This window comes from Zonotrichia albicollis, chromosome 13 (genome assembly GCF_047830755.1).
Source record: "Zonotrichia albicollis isolate bZonAlb1 chromosome 13, bZonAlb1.hap1, whole genome shotgun sequence".
Classification (NCBI taxonomy): domain Eukaryota; kingdom Metazoa; phylum Chordata; class Aves; order Passeriformes; family Passerellidae; genus Zonotrichia; species Zonotrichia albicollis.
Window position 1 is genome coordinate 21101569 of NC_133831.1, and position 18969 is coordinate 21120537.

At 36.6% G+C, this 18969-nt stretch overlaps 1 protein-coding gene across 3 annotated transcripts in view; it reads left to right on the top strand.

The window, feature by feature from the left end:
* Positions 1–18969, top strand: part of FTO (FTO alpha-ketoglutarate dependent dioxygenase) — a 226398-nt gene that overhangs the window by 43313 nt on the left and 164116 nt on the right. For all 3 annotated transcript variants that reach the window (XM_074551226.1, XM_074551224.1, XM_074551225.1), the window contains 4 exons: positions 1886–2543; positions 10411–10554; positions 16479–16558; positions 16867–17010. In XM_074551226.1, the coding sequence (XP_074407327.1) occupies positions 1886–2543; positions 10411–10554; positions 16479–16558; positions 16867–17010 (1026 nt within the window). The remainder of the gene's footprint in view (positions 1–1885; positions 2544–10410; positions 10555–16478; positions 16559–16866; positions 17011–18969) is intronic.

Sequence of the window (18969 nt, forward strand, 5' to 3'; positions counted from 1 at the left end):
ATGAAAGCTGTGATCTTGTATTCTGGGATTGTAGAGGGACCTTCACACTGATCTGGGACTGTTTTCAAGCTTTGGTGTTTGAAGCTAAGCATGTTAATACAATGGTCAGAAATTATTATCTGTAGATGCTGTTACAGGGGTTCATTTTCCTCTCTCTAGGAAGCTGGTTTTTGGAACTGTAAGACTGTATAAAGAGTTAGCTTCACTGTAAAAATTTACAAGGAATAGTGACGAGGTTTATAGATAAACCAAGATTTATTATATGTAATCATTACTTTTAAAATAGGCTTCCTTTTATGTTCTCCTTTTTAGTAGAAACAAATGATCCTATAAATCCAGCTCTTCAGTGTTATAGGATAACAGTGCATTATGATGCAAAAGTCTGTTTTCATGCAGTGGAAAATGTGAATACTTACTGCCTGGTTTGTATTTTTTAAGGGCACGTTTTTTGGATTTTAAAATTAATTTCCTGAAAGGCAGGTTCAAATGAGACTTGGAAGTAGATAGTACTGGTAAAGTGGGTTTGAGTTGTGCCAGAAGGAGTTCACAGATGGATTGTAGGTCGGTGTGGTGTTTTGTGCTGGTGACTTTTATTTGTCTTTTTAAGAGCACTTTGAATATAAGCTATCAGACTAATAAAAGTTTTGGCAGATCACTTTTATGCATCCATGTGCTTTTGGCCCATTGCCTAATGCCTTCAGATTTCAGTCTACCTTAATATGTATCCCAACACCACCATCAGTACCTGCCTTTTCTCCAAACTCCCAAATAATTTCTGGACAAAAGGAAATAGGTGTGGTGAGTCCTCAGCAGCTTCACAAATGATAATTGATGCCTGATACACTCACATTACAGCCCCTCCCTTAGTAGGGCACTAGTGTGCATCTCTTTCTTTTATTTATCTATTAATTTTAATGAAATACGTAAGAATCCACTCTCTAAAAGAAGTTATTCCCCAGCCTTTGTCCAGTTTGCCAAACAGTCTCAGCAGTAGTTAAAGCAGATTTACAGGCAACCAATAAAAGGTGTGATTATGTGATACTCGCTTCCTTAGAAAAACCAGATTAACAAAATAAAATTATCCAAGCCTTCCTGGAGTGGGAAGCAGCATTGTGCATGCAAAGCAAGAAGCTGCTGATTAGCAGAGTTGTACCTTGCTGGGAGCTGCTGCCTCCACACACTGCTGGGTTCTGAGCTCCAGCTGATGCCAGGGCTGGTGTGGTCACAAGAGGACATGAGGGAAAAGGACACTACAGGTAGGGAGCTGGGGAAGCAATAACTTCGGACATTTTCTGTTATCAAAAGAGAGCTTTTATATAAAATGAGAGATAATTGGCAGGTACTGAGGAATGTGAAAATAGAAAGCACCAGAATGTTAGCAGCGTATTTTTAAAAAATGTACATTTTGATTTTGTTATTTTTTTCCCTGAAAAGTATTGTTAGATAAAGCTATTTTCGTGTATCATGTAGCCCTCTGGATTTCTGTACATCAGAATGAAACTGCTGAAGGGTCTTTGCAACCATTACAAAAAGAGGAATCCCTTTTTTACTGCTTGTTATTCTATTGTTTATATACTTAATGGAGGCATTATCTACAGATTCATCAGATGAGCTGTATGTTCTGCTGAACTGTTCTAGAGTCTTTGTATTTATTTATTTGGAGATTTGCTCTCGTTTAAACCACTGGTACATATCCACAGCTTGTGCAATATACTGATATATGAAAATAAAATAACAAGAGATGGCATCCATATCTTCACCATGTTCTAGACTCATTCTTGTTAAGTTGACAGCTTTGCCTTGTCTTGAATTATCTTGACTCCTGTAAAAAGAATAATTATTTTCCTCTTATTGCTGTTTGTTTTTTTTTTTTTTTCTCCTTTAGTGGAAGACCAAGTATTCCAAGCTGATCTTCAGGAAATCTGATACAGTACCTGAAGATCTCCACCAAATGGTACAGGAAAGCTTTCTGGCCTTGCGAGAGCACAACTGTTTCTTTCAAGATCTTGTAAGGATCAAAGGAAAGGACTTCCTTACTCCAGTGTCTCGTATATTAATTGGAAACCCAGGCTGCACTTATAAGTACTTGAACACAAGATTATTTACAGTTCCTTGGCCTACAGAAAGTTATGACATAAAATTTTGCAGTCCTCAAATATATGATGCTTGTAAAGCATTAATGAGACTTAATGACTACTTGCATATTGAAACAGTCCAGGCGTTACAAGGACAAAATTTGCTTGAGAACAAAGAAATTAAAGATACTGCTGTAATAGATAGGAAGCAAAGTTTTGCTGCCTCTCTTACAGAGCAAGAGTCTGTTTCAAAAGATCAAAGCAGTGTTTGTGTATCAGAGGATGACAGAAGTCTAAAGAACAGAACATCTTATAATTTGACTTTATTAAATTATATGGATCCGTTACAAATGCTGTACTTGAAACAAGAGCCTTACTTTGGAATGGGGAGCATGGCAGTGAGCTGGCACCACGATGAGAACCTGGTGGAAGGGTCAGCAGTGGCTGTGTACAGTTACAGCTGTGAAGGTGAGTGGTGGCACCTGACCTGTCACCAAAGTCCCTGAAATCCCTGAAACTCTCCTGTGTTCCCTGTGTGTATGGACATAAGCACACCTGCATTTTGTTCTAGGCTTGTCATGTGCTTCTGAATGCACTGTGGTACCTTTTGTATTGCAGTCTTACCTTTATTTCCTCCAAAACCTGTACAAAAAACCTGTGTTTACTGCAGCTGGCTTAGCAGTTGTTCTCTAAACTAGATTTAAACATTGGTATAATTAATTCCCTGATTAAGAGCCAAGAAAATAAAAATCTGTCAAATATCTTTCTTCAGAAAATGCATGTGCATGTTTTCTATCCTGTAAAATGTTTCACTGTGGTTGGGATCACCATTTTTATAGTGTTATTTATCATATATGGAGTTGCTTTGCTTGATGCTGATTTTACTACTCTTCTTTCTTTGGAAATATCATTTTCAGTTGGTTTTGGATAGAAGTATTACTGTATTTACTTAGAAATATATTCATTTTGTCTAGGCATGCTGTAGTGTTAATGTGTGTTTTATGGAGGACTTGCCAGCATTTCTGTAGCTGGGAAGAGTGGACACTTTGCATGAAAACAGCTCTTGTTTGACAGACTTTGCAGGCTCTTGCTTACTGTAAAATGAAGTTTATACAGAATTTTAGGGGTGGTGGTGGTAAAAGTGCAGTTGAAGCATTATTAAATATTTAATTTTTGTTTTAAGGTACCTGCCCCATTTTTATTGTTATTTAAGAGCAAACATGAGGATTTTCTTGTTTGTTTTTTTCCCCTAAAAATGAGTGAACAAAGGCTTGGATATTTTTTAAAAGACTCTTGGGTTTTGCAAACATAAGATTAGAATTTAGAACCTTGATTTGAATTAGCAGATTTTCTGTTATGTTTCATCACTCACAATGGATTTTTTCTTCCAAAAATCCTATGATGTTTGCTTCAGAACAGGGGAAGAATTTGCATTGACTTCAGTAGGTTTTGGCTAAAGACTGTGATATAAAAATAATAGTTTATAATCCCACGTGCATTATCTTATTGGTTTTGTTATTAGTTTTGAAACTCAGTGTCACTTTGTTACTTAATGTACAACTGAGGGCATATTATTTACATTTTCCTGGATATTAAACATCAACTGGCTTAGCAAATTGAGTAGAAGAGATTTCCTGACTGGTAAAAGTTAGGAAATTTTCTTCATGAACTTCTTTCTGTCCTATTTGTCAATGGTGTCAAGTAGATGTGCTGGGCTTTTTTCCATTACTACGGTAGAGAAATATTTTTTCAGTAGGATTTTAAGTTAAAGAAACCTAAACATGAACCTGAAGTAATAATACTGTGTATGAGGATTTATTGTAGTATGCTCAAAACTTTTTTACTTTAACATAAATTTTGCTTATAGAGGGATAAAAAAATGAGTCCTTTAAGTTCAGAAAGCTCTAAATTAACAAAAATGAAAGCTGTTATGTTTATTCATAACTTGTCAGTTGATTTTGTTTCTTTTATTCAGTAAGTGAAATAAGTAAAACTTATGGTGTTTTAAAATCACTGCAAATTCTGTAGAAGATTTGATTGGCGTGGATAGATAGAAATATTTTGTGTATTTAGGCTAAAAGTTGTTTTATATCTATGTACAATAATTTTTTTGCTGAATACAAGGTTTTTTTCATAAATACACTTACAATTGAAAGTTTAGTTTTTTTTCTGTAAAGTTTGGAAATAGGAAAACAAAGAAAACAAGATCTTTCTAGTAAATCAATTGATTATTCAATCATTAAAAAAAATTAAAAGTCACTACTTGAAATTTTTCTTGTTTTGCATGGCTCAGGTTGGGTTTTTGGGAGTTTCAGGTGTCTGCCATGGCAGTGGAGCATCGTGGAGAGATGCCCTGCAGTGCCTGTCTGTGTGCCAGCAGTGCATTCTCACCTGTGCTCAGGGCTGTCATTGTATCTCCCTGAAGCAGTGACCTGCTTATTCATGAACTGGAGGAAATGGATCCTGTTTGTACTTAGGAATATGGTTTTGTAACTGATGTGTTGGTGAATATCTCTTTGTGTTAAAGTTTTGTACCCAGTGCATCCAAGAGGATTTGATTTTAGAGAAGTAGATTGTCTTTTTGCTCTTCTGATTTTCTGCTTACAGCCTTCCAATGCTGGTGGTTATAAGCTCATCAATGTTTACAATATTATTCTTTCCAGTTCTGTATAATGTCAGTGTTTTGATGGTTTCTGCAACTTACAAAGACTTTCAATATTTCCTATATTACCAGATCTCCATTACTGTGAAACATGAGGATCTCAGCATCTTTTTGAACAATATTGTTATATCTTTGTGTAATCATGTCTTGACTTTTTATTTTCTATAAATATACTTAGTTTTTATGCCGACATCTTTTGTTAGGACTTCATTAATTTGTTTAGTATTGAGTTTGCATTGAATTCTCAGTGTAGTGTAAAAAGACTGTCAGAATCACTACAGAATACATAATAAGAAGAGTAGTTGTGGTAAGAACTTTTTTTTTTTGTTGGAGCTGTATTTCCTTAGAAGATGTAGCTGAGCTGGATTAGCAATTTTCTGTGAGAAAACACTGATTGAGTGGGAAATTAAGCATGTTGATTTTTGTTGGAACTGGCTTGGTTCATTTTTCTGCCAGGTCTTGCATGTTTGTTTGGTCAGCTCTCAATTCCTCGAGTCCCCAGTGGACACTGAGGGTCTGTGGCAGCCTTGGCAGTGGGAGCTTGAGCTGCAGGGCTGGTGCTGCCCTGCCCTGCTGCAAATGCGCAGCAGCCCTTGGAGTCAAGCAGCCTTACTGAGCTCTGGCAGCTCTGTCAGACTGTTTGGAGATGCACAACTCAGGTTATGTGGTTTTCTTTTTACTTTCATTTACGTCTTTATATATCAGTATTTGTTTTGTACCTACTTACTGGATTAAATAGCATTAAAACAGATACTACTGTAATTGAAACAACTTGTTTTCTTGTTCATTTGTTCATTGTTTGATGCCATAATGAAAATTTCATGTTTGGAACTTTGATCAGTGTTAATTGGAGTAGAAGCAGTTTTCAATATGCCAGAACAGAGATTTAGACATCAACATAAAAATATTGGAACAAGCTGATATTCTAATTGGTATCAGTCTTTATTTTCTTGTTTCCAATGTAAAACTCTTTCAAAGCAACTTCATATGAAGCACAATTCTAACAACAAAATAAGGTAAACATTTAGCTTGATGCTTTTACTTACATTGCATTAAGTTAAGAGTAGATTGTCAAGTGATGAGAATAAAAATTTGAGAGCTTTCTTTTAGTGTGTATGCTGCATGAAAGTGCATGAGTGGTAGTCATATGCAGAACTGAATAGGTTTCACAATGTGTGTTCAATTATACTGCCACTAACAGTATTTGGCATTAATTTACATTTCAGAATTTATCAAGGAACAGGAATTTCAAATTTTGACCAATGCAGCATTTTTAATAACACATTAGCTTACAAGTATCCTATCACCTGAGAGCATGAAGGTAAAAGAATTGTTCAGGATTTTAATATAGTAAGCTAATAACTCATATTTATTTTGAGTTGCAGTTATAAAAGTGAATTGCAATCCAGTAGAATGAGGGCATTTTCAAAAATTGGATTTTATCCATGAGAAGTTCCTAATGACTAGCTTTCCATCAGGTCAGTGTAAGTTTTGTAGGAAGTTTTATTACTTAGCAGAGCACTAGTTGGTTCTAAAGATGTTCTTTGAAGTAGAGACTTGTTTCAGTTACAAACTTACAGGATATGGAAAAAAATGTAAACAGTTGAAGTGTGTCCATCTTTCTCTTACCTGGACTTCCCACAGAGGAAGAGATTAGGTAAGTAGTTTTCTCTAGATTCTTTACCATATCTAGTTTGTTTTCTTGCTGTGTAACTCTTGAACTTCTACACAACTGGCGCTGTCTGCTGACAAGGCAATGTTAAAAGGTTTAACAAACTTATTGTTAATTGCAGTGATGACTAATCTTCAAGGACCTTTTGTGCTTGTTTCTTTTGTAAAATGCTATTTTTATGTTTTTACTCTGTGAAGTTAGGAGCGACACCCTGGCATGTAGCCTAATGATGGCTATTTCATTTAATTGGGAATAAAAATAGAGATGTACTACAGATGTTTGTTTCCCTACCATATTAAAAAAAAATCTGAAACTACAAAAGTCGTTCAGCACTGAAGTCAATCTAACTTTGTAGTTGACAATAATCCTCTTTATATACTGCTTAATGAATAAAAACCATGAAGTAGATGTTTTTTGCAGGATTGCAATAATTTCTAATGTCAATAATAGAAATATTACTTGTTGAAATAACAGAAATGGTATGTAGAAATTTTTATCTTAATTTTAAAGAAATGGGTAAGTGCATGAAATGGTCACAGCTCTAACTTGTAGGGTCTGACCAGTTTGATTTATGTTCTGAAAGCCACAAATTTTTAATGACTCACTAAATTTCACAATAATATATTAGAAGCCCTGTTGTCTAAAAAGAAATCATCACTTGACTAGACTGTTGTGGGGTCTCTTTTAAACATCATCTCACTGATCAAATACAGCCTCTCCTTCAGAAATGAAGGGATGACAGAGTATTGTTTGTTCTTATTTTTGTGCTTTTGTTCCTGATTTATGTGGATACAGCATTCCAAACATGAATCGATAAGAACATTGTTGACCAAATCTTATGTTTCTTTGGTTTTGTGAATGCCAGTTGCAAGAAAAATTTAAACGTTAATAGAATTTAACCTCCTATACTATGGCTTTTCAATAATGAGGTAGAGGAAATAACTTTGGGTAGATACTTCTTTCCCATTGGCTGCTGAGAAGCAAAGCATGCTCTGCTTTTTTTCACTTCTTGCATGTAGCACATATAAATTGCTATTGAAAGACACTGATAATTTATGTATTTTTTAATTGAGAAATATGTGCCCAAATTCTTTGACTGATTTTTTTGCGAATGTAAATCTGTAAAAAAATAATATAACAATGGTCAGTTGGATTTAATGTTGACGTAAATGCTTACAGTCCTTGTTCTTAGCAGTGTGTTGGCAGTGATTCTATTTTCTTAAGAAATGGTATGTAAGGTTACATTTAGGATATAATTTGGCATTACAGTTTGACTTGAATAGAGATCATTTAGGTTTCAGAGCATCAAAAAGTCTCAAACTCTGGATGATTTTGGAGCCAAATAGCAAAGAAACCTTTCAAAGCTACTTTTACTTTCTCTGCTCTGAAACAATAACCAAAGTAGTTCCAGGAAAATAAGTTTCATATTGTTCTGAACCTAACCCTGACCCAAACCTGATAAGATCAGATCTTAGTGCTGGAACATCTCTGAAATTTGAGCTCTCTCATTAAAAGCATAATGCTGTCGCCAGTTTTCTGCAGCTACATTCTCTCTTTCATGGTTCTACCATAATTACAGGTTTGATGAGGTATTGTTATGCTGTGGTAAGATTTTACTTCATTGCACCATTTTATTTGGAATTCCAGCTTAAAGGTTTCTTGCAGGCCCAAGTCTGAAAATCTCTGCTGACCAGAATTCAAATCTGCACATAGTTTTGTTGTACTTCCATGAAATACTTTATACTTGACCATTGCTGTGTGGCTTACTGCAGAGTACATTTGTGTTCTTAAGGTGATGGGTATGTGATCCATGATTTATTCACATGATTTATTCTCAAATACTTATGGTTTAGATGCATCCAAATGTTTTCACTTACATGGCTACTGTAATTATATCAATAAATATACAGCATCCAGTCATTCTTGAGGTATCATAGAGAATTTAATAAAAACTTCTTTTTATGTAAAAGTTTGTCAGGGTATGCCACAAATGTTAAGGTGTCTATTTTTCCCTTGCTCTCAGTTTCAGGGTAGCTTGCATTTAAAAGCAAGTAGCAGCTTGCTTCCATTTGTTGCCAAAATAACATGGTAGGAACAATCAGTTTCAATTGCTGCTGATAATTATAAGGTGCAATAATTGAGAATATATAGAAAAGGAGACTGTGAGCTGTATTTGAACTCAGTACTTAAGCAATAAAAAATTTATCAAACTGCAAAAATAAGTCATTTTAACGAGCACATTCCAAAGGTGCTGGATTTATGAGGAGACCCCAGGAAACTTTGATTGAAATTGCTGTCTCTGATTGTAGTTCTATATTTTATTGGTGCCATATTGTGAACAGTGCTGCTGCCAAAGTGAATGGGAAGGCAGCATAACAGAGAGTGTTAACCCAGAAAGGTTACTTCTTTTTATAATATCCATGATGTATTGCATTAAAAATGCCTTGAAAGCCATCCTATTTGCAGTTTTCAGAAAACATTTTTCTTAAATTAACTTACGATTTATCTGAACGGGGTAGAAAATATGAAAGGCCCTTGAAGAGTTTAGTATTGATTTTTCTGAGTATTTGCTAGCTCTTGTTTTCTCATTTGTGTGCTCCTTGATGGAAGGGCCTAGAGCTGCTCCTGAGCCAGAGCTTCAGTTGTCTGAGCACTGCAGCAGAGAAGGGAGGGAACTTGGGGACTGAAAGAATTTTCACTGAAGAACATTTAGATTTGGCTCTTTAATTGGCTTTGTCTCTTTGCTTCCTGAATTTAGATAATATTTCATTAACATTATAATAAATTGTCTTAATTTTCTAAAGGCTGCCCCAGCTAAACAAACTGCAGTAACCATGTGAGATGACTGACATGAATATTTTAAAATTGTGAGCTTGTGGTCACACTTTGTGTGTGCCTCTTATAAAAACAGCTATACATCTTTATATTTTTCTTCTAGAATTTACTTAAGACAAAGGTTTTAAAAGTTATTACATGAAAGCACATTTCAAATAGCCAGTGAAATGGACACAGTTGCTAAGTTCTAAGCAAGAGCTGGGCATGGTGCATAGTTCATTTCTAACTGTTCACTGCTGTTCTGTGCCAGCTATTTATTAAAACTTCATCCCTCCTCTGTCAAAATGCGCTGTTACTTTAGCTGTAAAACTGTTACACCATAGCTCCCAAATACCTTGTTATAAATGCTGACTGTATCTTTCAATTTATACTGCAGTGAAGTAAGCTTATGAAAATAGTTCTGAGGGATTAAGCTCTAAATACTATTTCTGTGCAGTGGATTATTTTTTCCCCAAGCTCAACACGTTCATGTTGCATAATGATAAGAAAAGTGTTGTGGCAAATGCATTGAAGCTTCATTGGCTCTTGCACATGTTATCTAGCATGTTTGAGTAGTAATTTTGAGAAAAGAATGACTGAGATATTTCCAAGATTTGCTTTGTTGGTCTAGACTGTGTTTTGTAACCATTCTTTCACCTTTGCCTCAGTTTATGATTTAGTGCAATAGCAAGTACATAAACAAATGAAATTTCTCCTAAAATGTTTTGGCAGTTTATGACTTGAAATTCTTTCAGAAGTTATCTGTTGTTATATCAGTGTTGCTGAATTTTTTATTTTTTTTTCTTCCATGCTTGTAGTTTTAGTAATGAAAAAAAAATAGTGATGCATAACTAAAATTCTCCTTACATGTGCTTAAGAGTTTCAGAAAACCTTAAGTCCATTACAAGCCTTGACTTGATTAGTCTTGGTAGTTAAAGTAACTTAAAGTTTTCATCTTGGTAAAGTTGGTTGCAAAAAAATTCTTGATCTCACATGGCTTTTCTTTTTCCTTTACCTGTTGCTTACTTTTGAATTTGGAGATGATAATTATAGCAAGTGGAGACTATAGAATCTTTAAGCCTATTAAGATTGTACCAGTATGGGATATCTTTAAGTCTAAACCAGATTTTTTTATTTATCATTCTTACCTGTTCCCTCATTTTTGTGGTCTCTTTTTCTCTCTCAAGATTCATCTGTACAAGAAAGCAACGAGCAGGAGCTGAAGGGAAGAGACCCAGCTGTTTGGCACGTGGGCTTGAAGGTGGCATGGGACATCGAGACACCTGGCTTGGCAGTGCCACTTCACCAAGGAGACATCTACTTGATGCTTGGTAATTTTTAAGGACAAAGAAGTTGAACTTTCTGTTGAAAATGAGAAAATTACACTTGCATTAAAATAAGTTACCATACCTTCCTTACAGTTAGGACGTTTTTGTTTAGAAAATCATGAAATCTGGCTGAAGTATAGAGCCAATTCCTCCTACTCTGCCTACTTCCAGAGTATTTTTGGGAACTTTTTTTCTTAATGTTTCTTTCACTTTACAGCTGAGAAAGAAAGTCTTTTTTCACCTTTTCTGTCTGTTGTGCAGTCAGAATTACTAGTTCAAGTTAGACTTCAGGCCATAACTAGAATTTCCCCAGATCTTGCCATCAGTTTTGCTCTATCTGTCCCATCCTTGTATTTCTAGATTCTTTTTGTATTATTGATGCAGTTTTTCTGAGCATCTCTGATGTTCAACAAATACGTTCCTGTTCTTCAGCTTGGCTTATCAGTTGACACCTGTGTTATGTAAGATGTGAATGAATGTCTTAAAGTTTTCTGGTACCACAGTTCCTGAGGTTTCAATCATGATGCCAATCTGTGGATATTTTATTAGTCACCAGTTTTACACATGACGCTTCTCTCCTTCTGCTACTATGTGTACATTCAAACATGCTGTTTTCTGGCAGTGGGATTATACTAAGATCATAATGAACACAGCTGTCTTACTCCAAGAATGAGTCTCAATGTCTCAAGCGTGGAGGATTAAGAAAAGAAAATTAAATTCAGTTAATTTGCTTGAGCAGCTGAGCTCATGTGCTAAGGTTTATCCATTGAGAGAAATGAAGTGAGAGCTGTTGTTAAGATTTGTTGACACAAAATCTGTTGCTTTCTCTTTTGGCTCCTGTTTCTTTTGGTTATCATTTTTGTTAAAATAAATTTTGTTATAAATCACTCAAAAACAATAATGAGGTTTCTGACAACATTGTGTTGGCCTATTTAGTGTCTTGGCTTGACAGACATAATTTTTGAAGACCAAGAACACTTGCAGAGCTCCCTACTTCTGTGATTGTGACTTGGAAGGCACATTCTGTGGAATTTCCCTAGAATGACTTGTCACACTCCCAGCTTTATGGGCAGAACAGTCTTTTGAACTTTACCTTTCACAGTTTATATCCTAAAACCAATTCCCTTTATAATCCATCATAAAAACCATGTAGCATTCCATGTTCTTAGTTATCTCATCAAATCTTCTGCACTGCCATCAGGGAAGTGTTGTGCAGAAGTACTGGACTAACTGTGCTCTGAAGAATGTTCAGACATGGAAAGATCAGGTGTTAAGATGTGAGGTCCTTTGGCATAGTGGTCTGGATGTGCCTCCTTTTTTTTAAGGGTATGAAGTAGAAGCCTAGAAGGAAAGAGGGGCAGTGAAAATGAAGTTTAAGTGGCAGCTAAACATTGCTAGAAAGGTTATTATAATCAGTTTTTGTGCAATAGCAGTTAGGGCATCAAGTAAACTTCTTATGTAATCCTTCCTGACTGGAAACTTTGAGCATATAGAGCAATGCTGGCCAAGAGATTCAGAAGGTTTTTAATAAAAGAAGGGGACTGACTTTAGTATTTTTATTGCAAAATACTATAGATTGTAGTTGATTGAGTTACCAGATCATAAGGGTGTTTTTTATTCCCTAGTGGAATTTATATAGTGGCTGAAGTATTTTCAGAGATTCTATATGAAGGGTAGATCAGAAAGTTAGTTTATTTAATGAGTAACATCATGACCATGTTTAGATGGAAACAAAGGATATATTAAACATTCTTTTGAAGATGATGTGTAAATCACTTTCTTATTAGTACTTTTGAAGAGCTACAGATTTGAGCTCTGTAGGCCAGGTGTTTTTTTAATCTCTTCTGCATTTCCATAGTCTTTGTGTTTCTTTTCAATTACTTGGGGAAAAAATTACTCTTCTGAATAGTCTTAGAGGATATTCTCAAAATGGCCCTTTTATTAGGTTTCTTTGTGTAGCAGAACTGCCTGTATCATTTTGACTTGGAGTGAAAGACAATATAAGGAAATGTATATAGTTCCAGTGTATTTTTTACTGCTCAGATTTTTTGCACTAACTTTTAAGAGGGGGTATCTTGAAGATGCCAACTAAAAGACAAAATATGAAAACTCTGTAAAAAGTGAAACTGGGCAATAATAAAGAAAAGGAGGTTCATTTGTCTTATGCTTTTGTACATGCTGCATTCCAGAACATCATTTCAGTAAGCAGAGTCCTCTAACTGGCATTATGTTAAAAGCAGTGGCAGAATGGAAGACATCCAGAAAACAGAAGATGGAGGAGTCCTGCAGCTGGTGGTGTGCTGTGGTGTGTTCTTAAGTTCGTTAGTTTGCTCCCCCCATTTTCTGTATTACTTCCTGCTGCTACCCTGCCAGTTATGTTGCTATGGAAATGAAACTGCTCCTCCCTTGGTTTCTCTTATAAAGTGAAAGTTGTTTCCTCCTTGGGGTCAGTCAATCACTCTTTTTCTCCTCCCAGGTTTCGAGAATTTTCTTTTCTCTGGGAGTTATGGTTGGCTGTAGCCCCGGAGCCCCTCCTATGATTTATAACAGTTGGTTACTTTAGTATATCAGTTATGTTTCGTACCTCCAAATATGTATTTCTATTGGATAGCCAGGTTTCCCTGCCTTCTTCCCCCCTTTTCCCTTAAAACCCTCTCCTGCCCCTTGTTCGGGGCCATTTGCTGGGTGTTTCCCCTCCTTGTTGGTTCTTCTGTAATAAACCGACAGTTTACCCCCAGCAAGTGGTCGCCTCCTAATTCGTCTCTCACCGCGCTGCTCCGAGCTATCCCCCAGCTCAGCCCGAGGCCAAGCCGCCGAGGGGGGCTGTTTTCTGATGCGCAGGGGCCCTGGCCTTCGCCCCTCACCAGATAGCCGGATTCCAGGGCCGTTCACGCCCCCGCGCAGTGGTGGTTCCTGTACAGGCACTGATTGATAGGACTGGGAGGTTGGTTGTGACCACCACTGACTCACCCACCCTAGCCCAGAACTCGGCCACTCTGTAGGTCTGTCCTTCCAGTTGTTGGAGTGGTGTAGTGTTACTGCTTTATGTGAGTGTTGAAAATGCTGAAACATCGCATTCAACATGTTGCTTGTAATTTAAAAGTCAGGTCCTATCAATTCCTGTACCTGTAATACCACTAGTATTTCCTGTGGTACACACAAATCTATATAAGAAACTGTGGTAGCTGGATATTTCTTACAGTAATGTACAATTACAGTAACTTGTAAATCAAGATCAATGAGTATAGCAAAGTAACAAAAAAGCCCCAGTTTTTTTCTTTTTAGCATTTTTAGTAGACATTTAGTAATGTTTCTGTTCCTCTTTTCATTGGCTTTATGAATGGTGTTGTTATTCGGGGGAGAAATTAAGTAAATGTCTTATAATTTAAATTTACATCTTCCTTCTCAGCAGCCCTCTTCAGATGAAATCACGAGCCATAATTTAGATGTATGTTAATACTGAACATAGGGTGATCACATCCATTCTTCTTTTAAGCTATTACAATACCGTAAATTTATTTTATTAAGCAAAACCAACAAAAATTCAAAATTACTTTCAGTAAGACATATTGTTAAATAATTTTTTAGGCTTTTCTTAATATGAAGAAAAAAGTCTGGTGAATGGCTGCAAGTCTGCTGCCTAAAAATTCAAATCTAAACTTTATATCACTCATGAAACGGAAACACTTTAGCTCAATTTAGAATAATATATTGGTCTGCAGAGGAAGTGCACACTGAACCCTGCTGTCTCAAGTACACAGCCAAGGGGTGTCTAATATGAAACGTGTTGGGTGCATGCAATAAATCCAAAACGCGTGGAGGTGAGCAAAGGGCCCCATCTGCTCTGTCCTAGAGCATGCTTAACTAGGCTTGTCATGGTCCTACTATTCAATTGGAATTTTTTCCCTAATCTTTGAGTTAGACATGACCAGATTTGCAAGCAGATTTACAATTTTCACTAATTTTCCTACCATGACTTCAAACCATACTTAACAAAAATACATTCTGGACTCTTTCAAAGGCAGATTTACTTTTCTGCAGCTGTTTCCCATAGATCAAGCTCTTAGCTTGAAGGTTAGGGTTTTAAAACAGCATGAAGATGAACTTTGAATCCTATACCACTCCCCACCCCCAGCAAATTATAGTTTGAGAAGCATCAAAAAATTATTTTCATAACCAACCAGAAGTAGGTTGCACACATTGCAGAGGTTGGCTTGTGGTTAAAGATAAGTATTTAATGGAAACACTTCCACATGTATAAAGTGACTCATTAAGCTATTTCTAGATATTTAATCTGCTTCTATTTTCACAAACTAACTTGAACCCTCTTTGCTCTCTAGCATCTTGAATGTGTTGGAGCTTTTCACCCCCTCCTTTTTTTTGAGTCCACATTTAATCCAAATGGTATATGTCCTGCTATTAAGACTTAGAACTCCAGAAGTGTATTTGTCATTACCAAACTTTGATGATGAAGTTTGCAAACTCTGACATATTTCTTTTAAATTTATTATTTTTCTAGTTTTTAGACTTTTGTGCACTTTTTTCTTGTTTGTTAGTGGTAGTTAAGACATTTAATAGCAAAAGTCCATTCCATTTCACTTCTGCTTGTAGATATTTGTGGAGATAAGAGTATCAAAGATTTTCCAGTGCTTTAAACAATACTGTACCTTTTATTTGCCTCTTGAAATAGATAAGAGACTACTGTCTAAAAAGTTCATGAGGAACACTTTAGAGAAGACAGAAAAGACTATATAAATCCTGTTGGTAATTCTGGGAGCCATTTTTCCTTGTGGTTTGTTTTTTCCTGGGAAATACTTTACCTCCAAGTAGTAAGTTTAGGACTTTTAGCCTCCACTTCTTTAAGGATTGGCTAGGAATTTCATATCTTTCTATCTTTTATTTGTTATGTTGCAGTAGTTTGCAGTGACATGGGTGTCACATTGTTCCTCTTGAAATGCTTTGGCTCCTCTGCTCCTTGATAGTTCAGCAGTAGAATGAGAATTGTCTGTATGTTATTTCGGTGTTTGTACACAGACATATCCATTAGTCTGTTTTTTTGACAAAGGCTGTGTAAGCTCAGGGCTCTCAGTGCTGCTGGGTGGGGCCCAGGTAATTCAGATGTCAGAGGGGACAGAGCAGGGCAGGGGCTGAGAGCAGGATCAGAGGGAGGAGCTGGCAGTAGCTTGAAGGAGAGGAGAGGACTGGGATGAGGTTCTGTGCTGGAGGGATGTATTGTGAGAAAACAAGAGTCAGAAAGCCCCAGATGTCAGTACAGTGCAGGGAGAGGCAGATGTGCCATGTGAACTTGCCTCCACAATTAAAAATTGAATATGCAACATCCAGAGCCCAAATGTATCTCCTGTAAATAACAGGAAAATCACTGAGGAGGTTTATTGATAGGAGGGTCCCATGCAGAGAACAACACCCTGCATTCTGTACTGCAGAGTCTCTGTTTTGGTTTTGCAGACCTATGGGTCAGTGCTTAGTCACGTAAAACTGAGGCTGACTCCTCAGGAGTTGTTTTCTACTGAACCCTACAAGAGCACTGTGGTGCTTCCAACATGGGTGACCAAGGAGTGAAACTGCTTTGGTTTGGCTCTAAAACCAAAATAGCATTCTGGGTGAGTGTTCTGTATCTGAATAAAAGCTTTTAATGCCAGATTTGTTTAAGCAAACTTTCCCTATGAGAGGTGAGAAAATGCCACTTCTAACCTGTATAGGAGAAAGCTAGTGTTAGTAGAAATATTTCTGACTTCAGCGTAGTAAATAGTTACTGTGCTCTGCAAAACACTGGAGCTATGTGACTGAATTCTCTAAGCATTAAAGCAAGAAAAGTGTGAAAAACGTATTTGATTCATATTAAACCAGATTAACTTTTATTAAGTATCATTTTTCCCTGTACTTAAGGTTTTTTAATCTGTCCCTAGATGATCTCAATATGACCCATCAGCACTGTGTTCTGGCTGGTTTGTCCCCTCGGTTCAGCTCCACTCACAGGGTGGCAGATGTAAGTACCAAAACCATTTCACTGCCTGGTCCCTTGCGAAGCCAATATCCTGGTGCCATCCTTGCAGCACCCTGGTGGCTTATCAGAATTGTGCTTCATGTCACCCTTATGACTCAAACTCTTTGCATTAACTGCTGCTGTTTATTTTTGATTGAGGTGCAGTTGGTTCTGTATTGGTAGTTGGCCTTAACTCCCAGCTAGGCTTACCAGATGTGAATTGTGAATGTGCTGCACCACACCTTATGGGTTGCTGTTGAAATCTAATTGAGAAATACAAATTTTCTGAAGTTTTTATTGTATCTTTGTAGTGTTCAAGAGGAACATTGGAATACATACTTGGACAGTGTGAACTGGCACTCCAGAATTTGCAGAGTGATTCTGATTCAATGGCTTTGTCTTTGAAATCACTGGAAGCTGCAGTGGTGAAGCAAGTAGAAGAAATACATAATGAGGTGAGATGATGTACACTGAAAATACTTCAGCCAGGTCTCAACAGTGCAGTCTCATGGAATTAATGGCAATTAAGTGTGTTCAGCTGCTTACAAGGCATTGCTTTTTACGAGTTTGCAATGTGGCTTTTATGACTTTCTTGCCTGGGTATTGTAATTGGGATTATCCTGGAAGTTTTCATTTTTCCTTCTTAAGATCCCTCTGCTGGTAAAGTGAGAGAAGTTTCACAAAATAATGCGCCAGAACTGACAGTGTGATGGTCAAACAGACTACTCTGGCACTTCTCTAACAGAAGGGAAGAGAGAAGGGATTAGAGGGAAAGGAGCAGGTAGATTTTTTCAGTTATTCCTCCCTGTTTTTTGTTGAACCAGGTTTTTGCATAATGCCATGGGTGGCACAATTGTGAGTGTGGGCTCTAAAGTATGTTCTGAAGAAAATACAGTGGAAATAATTGTGAGGAACATATTTAAGCAGGTCATTTAGTGCTACAGAAGATGTAAATGTATTAATGCACTTGGACAGGATTCCACTGAAGCTGGAAGTGCTTTCTTGCTTGGAGCCATGCTTGTATTTTTACTAAGATAAATTAGAAGCTGTACAAAGGTCATTTGCACTCAAATTAGAATTTGTGTAAAATGTCTAAATTTCTGCTGAGGAATACAATATTGTGTAGTGCTACTAAAACTTTGTAGAACACATTTTGATCTGTATTGCATTTACAGCTGGTAAAATGGAGCATAGTGTTGGCAAAAGATTCACGCCCTTGACTTTTACCAAAACAGCTCCTGGGGCAATTGAAAGGAGTCTGATGCATGCAGGGGTTTACAAAACATTAATCAGGCTCAGTCCATAAAACTACACGCATATGTGGTTTGCACAGCAAGGGCCACAGGCGCAGCTGGGATAAATTTGCACGGGTCCTTTAACATCAAAGCCATGTGCTGTTTACATCAGGTGAGAGAGCAGCCCCTGGTGTTTGCAGTCACCTGAATAATTTTGCAATGTGACATCCAGGGATGTTTCCTGTTACACATGTGGGATATACTGTAACAGCAATCCTTGTTTAACTTGTACTTATTGTGCACTTAGCAGACACACTGGATCTATATTTAATTTGAAAAGAGACTACCTATCCACCTATTTTACTATTATTTTCTTTTTTTTTCCTTAATTTTTTATCCCAAGGTCAAATCTTCACTGCTATTAGAGTGCTATTTAAATTTCATTTATTGCTGCACAAGTAGACAAAATTTCTAGGGGTTATTTCTGTGGTAAATGCCTATTTTTTTTTTCAAACATCAATGAGCTGAAAATATAAAGACTTGTGAAACTAATACAACTTTTCTTGTATATAAAAGCTTTCTACCTTGTTGTATAGTAAATCTTTGTCTTTTCAGGCACTAATACAGGTTTTAAGTTGAAGCTTTATGAGGCAGATGGAAGAACAAGAGACTGTTGTTTCTTAAAAGAATCAAACTGATGAAAATGAGCCTTTCATTTAACTCTCTTAGTTTTTAAACAATTTTTAATGCAAAATCAAAACAGCACTAAAATCCAAATCTCCATAGGATTAAAGAACTGCCAGTTCTCCCAGTTTCCCAATTTTGCCTCTGTAATTCTGTTATACAGCTTTCTGTGCTATTCATAAAGCTCCTTGGATTTTTTTTTCTTCCTCTGAACAAGAGATCATGAGCTTGAAATGAGACAGTATCTAGAGGTGATGATATTTTATTTTTAAATATTGTCATAACTGAAGTTCTTCAGTTTTAACTCTTATAAAGAGCCATTCTTCTTGGTTCCTTATCTTCCTGAAGTGCTATGGGTTCATTCTTTTTACCCCCTTGCTGCTACCTCCAAAGCAATCATCAGAGAACATTAACCAGAACAGAACCATCACAGTACCAAGCTAAAATCTACTAGTTTAGCAGATTCACAGTCTGTGCTGAAATTAACTGCTCTGC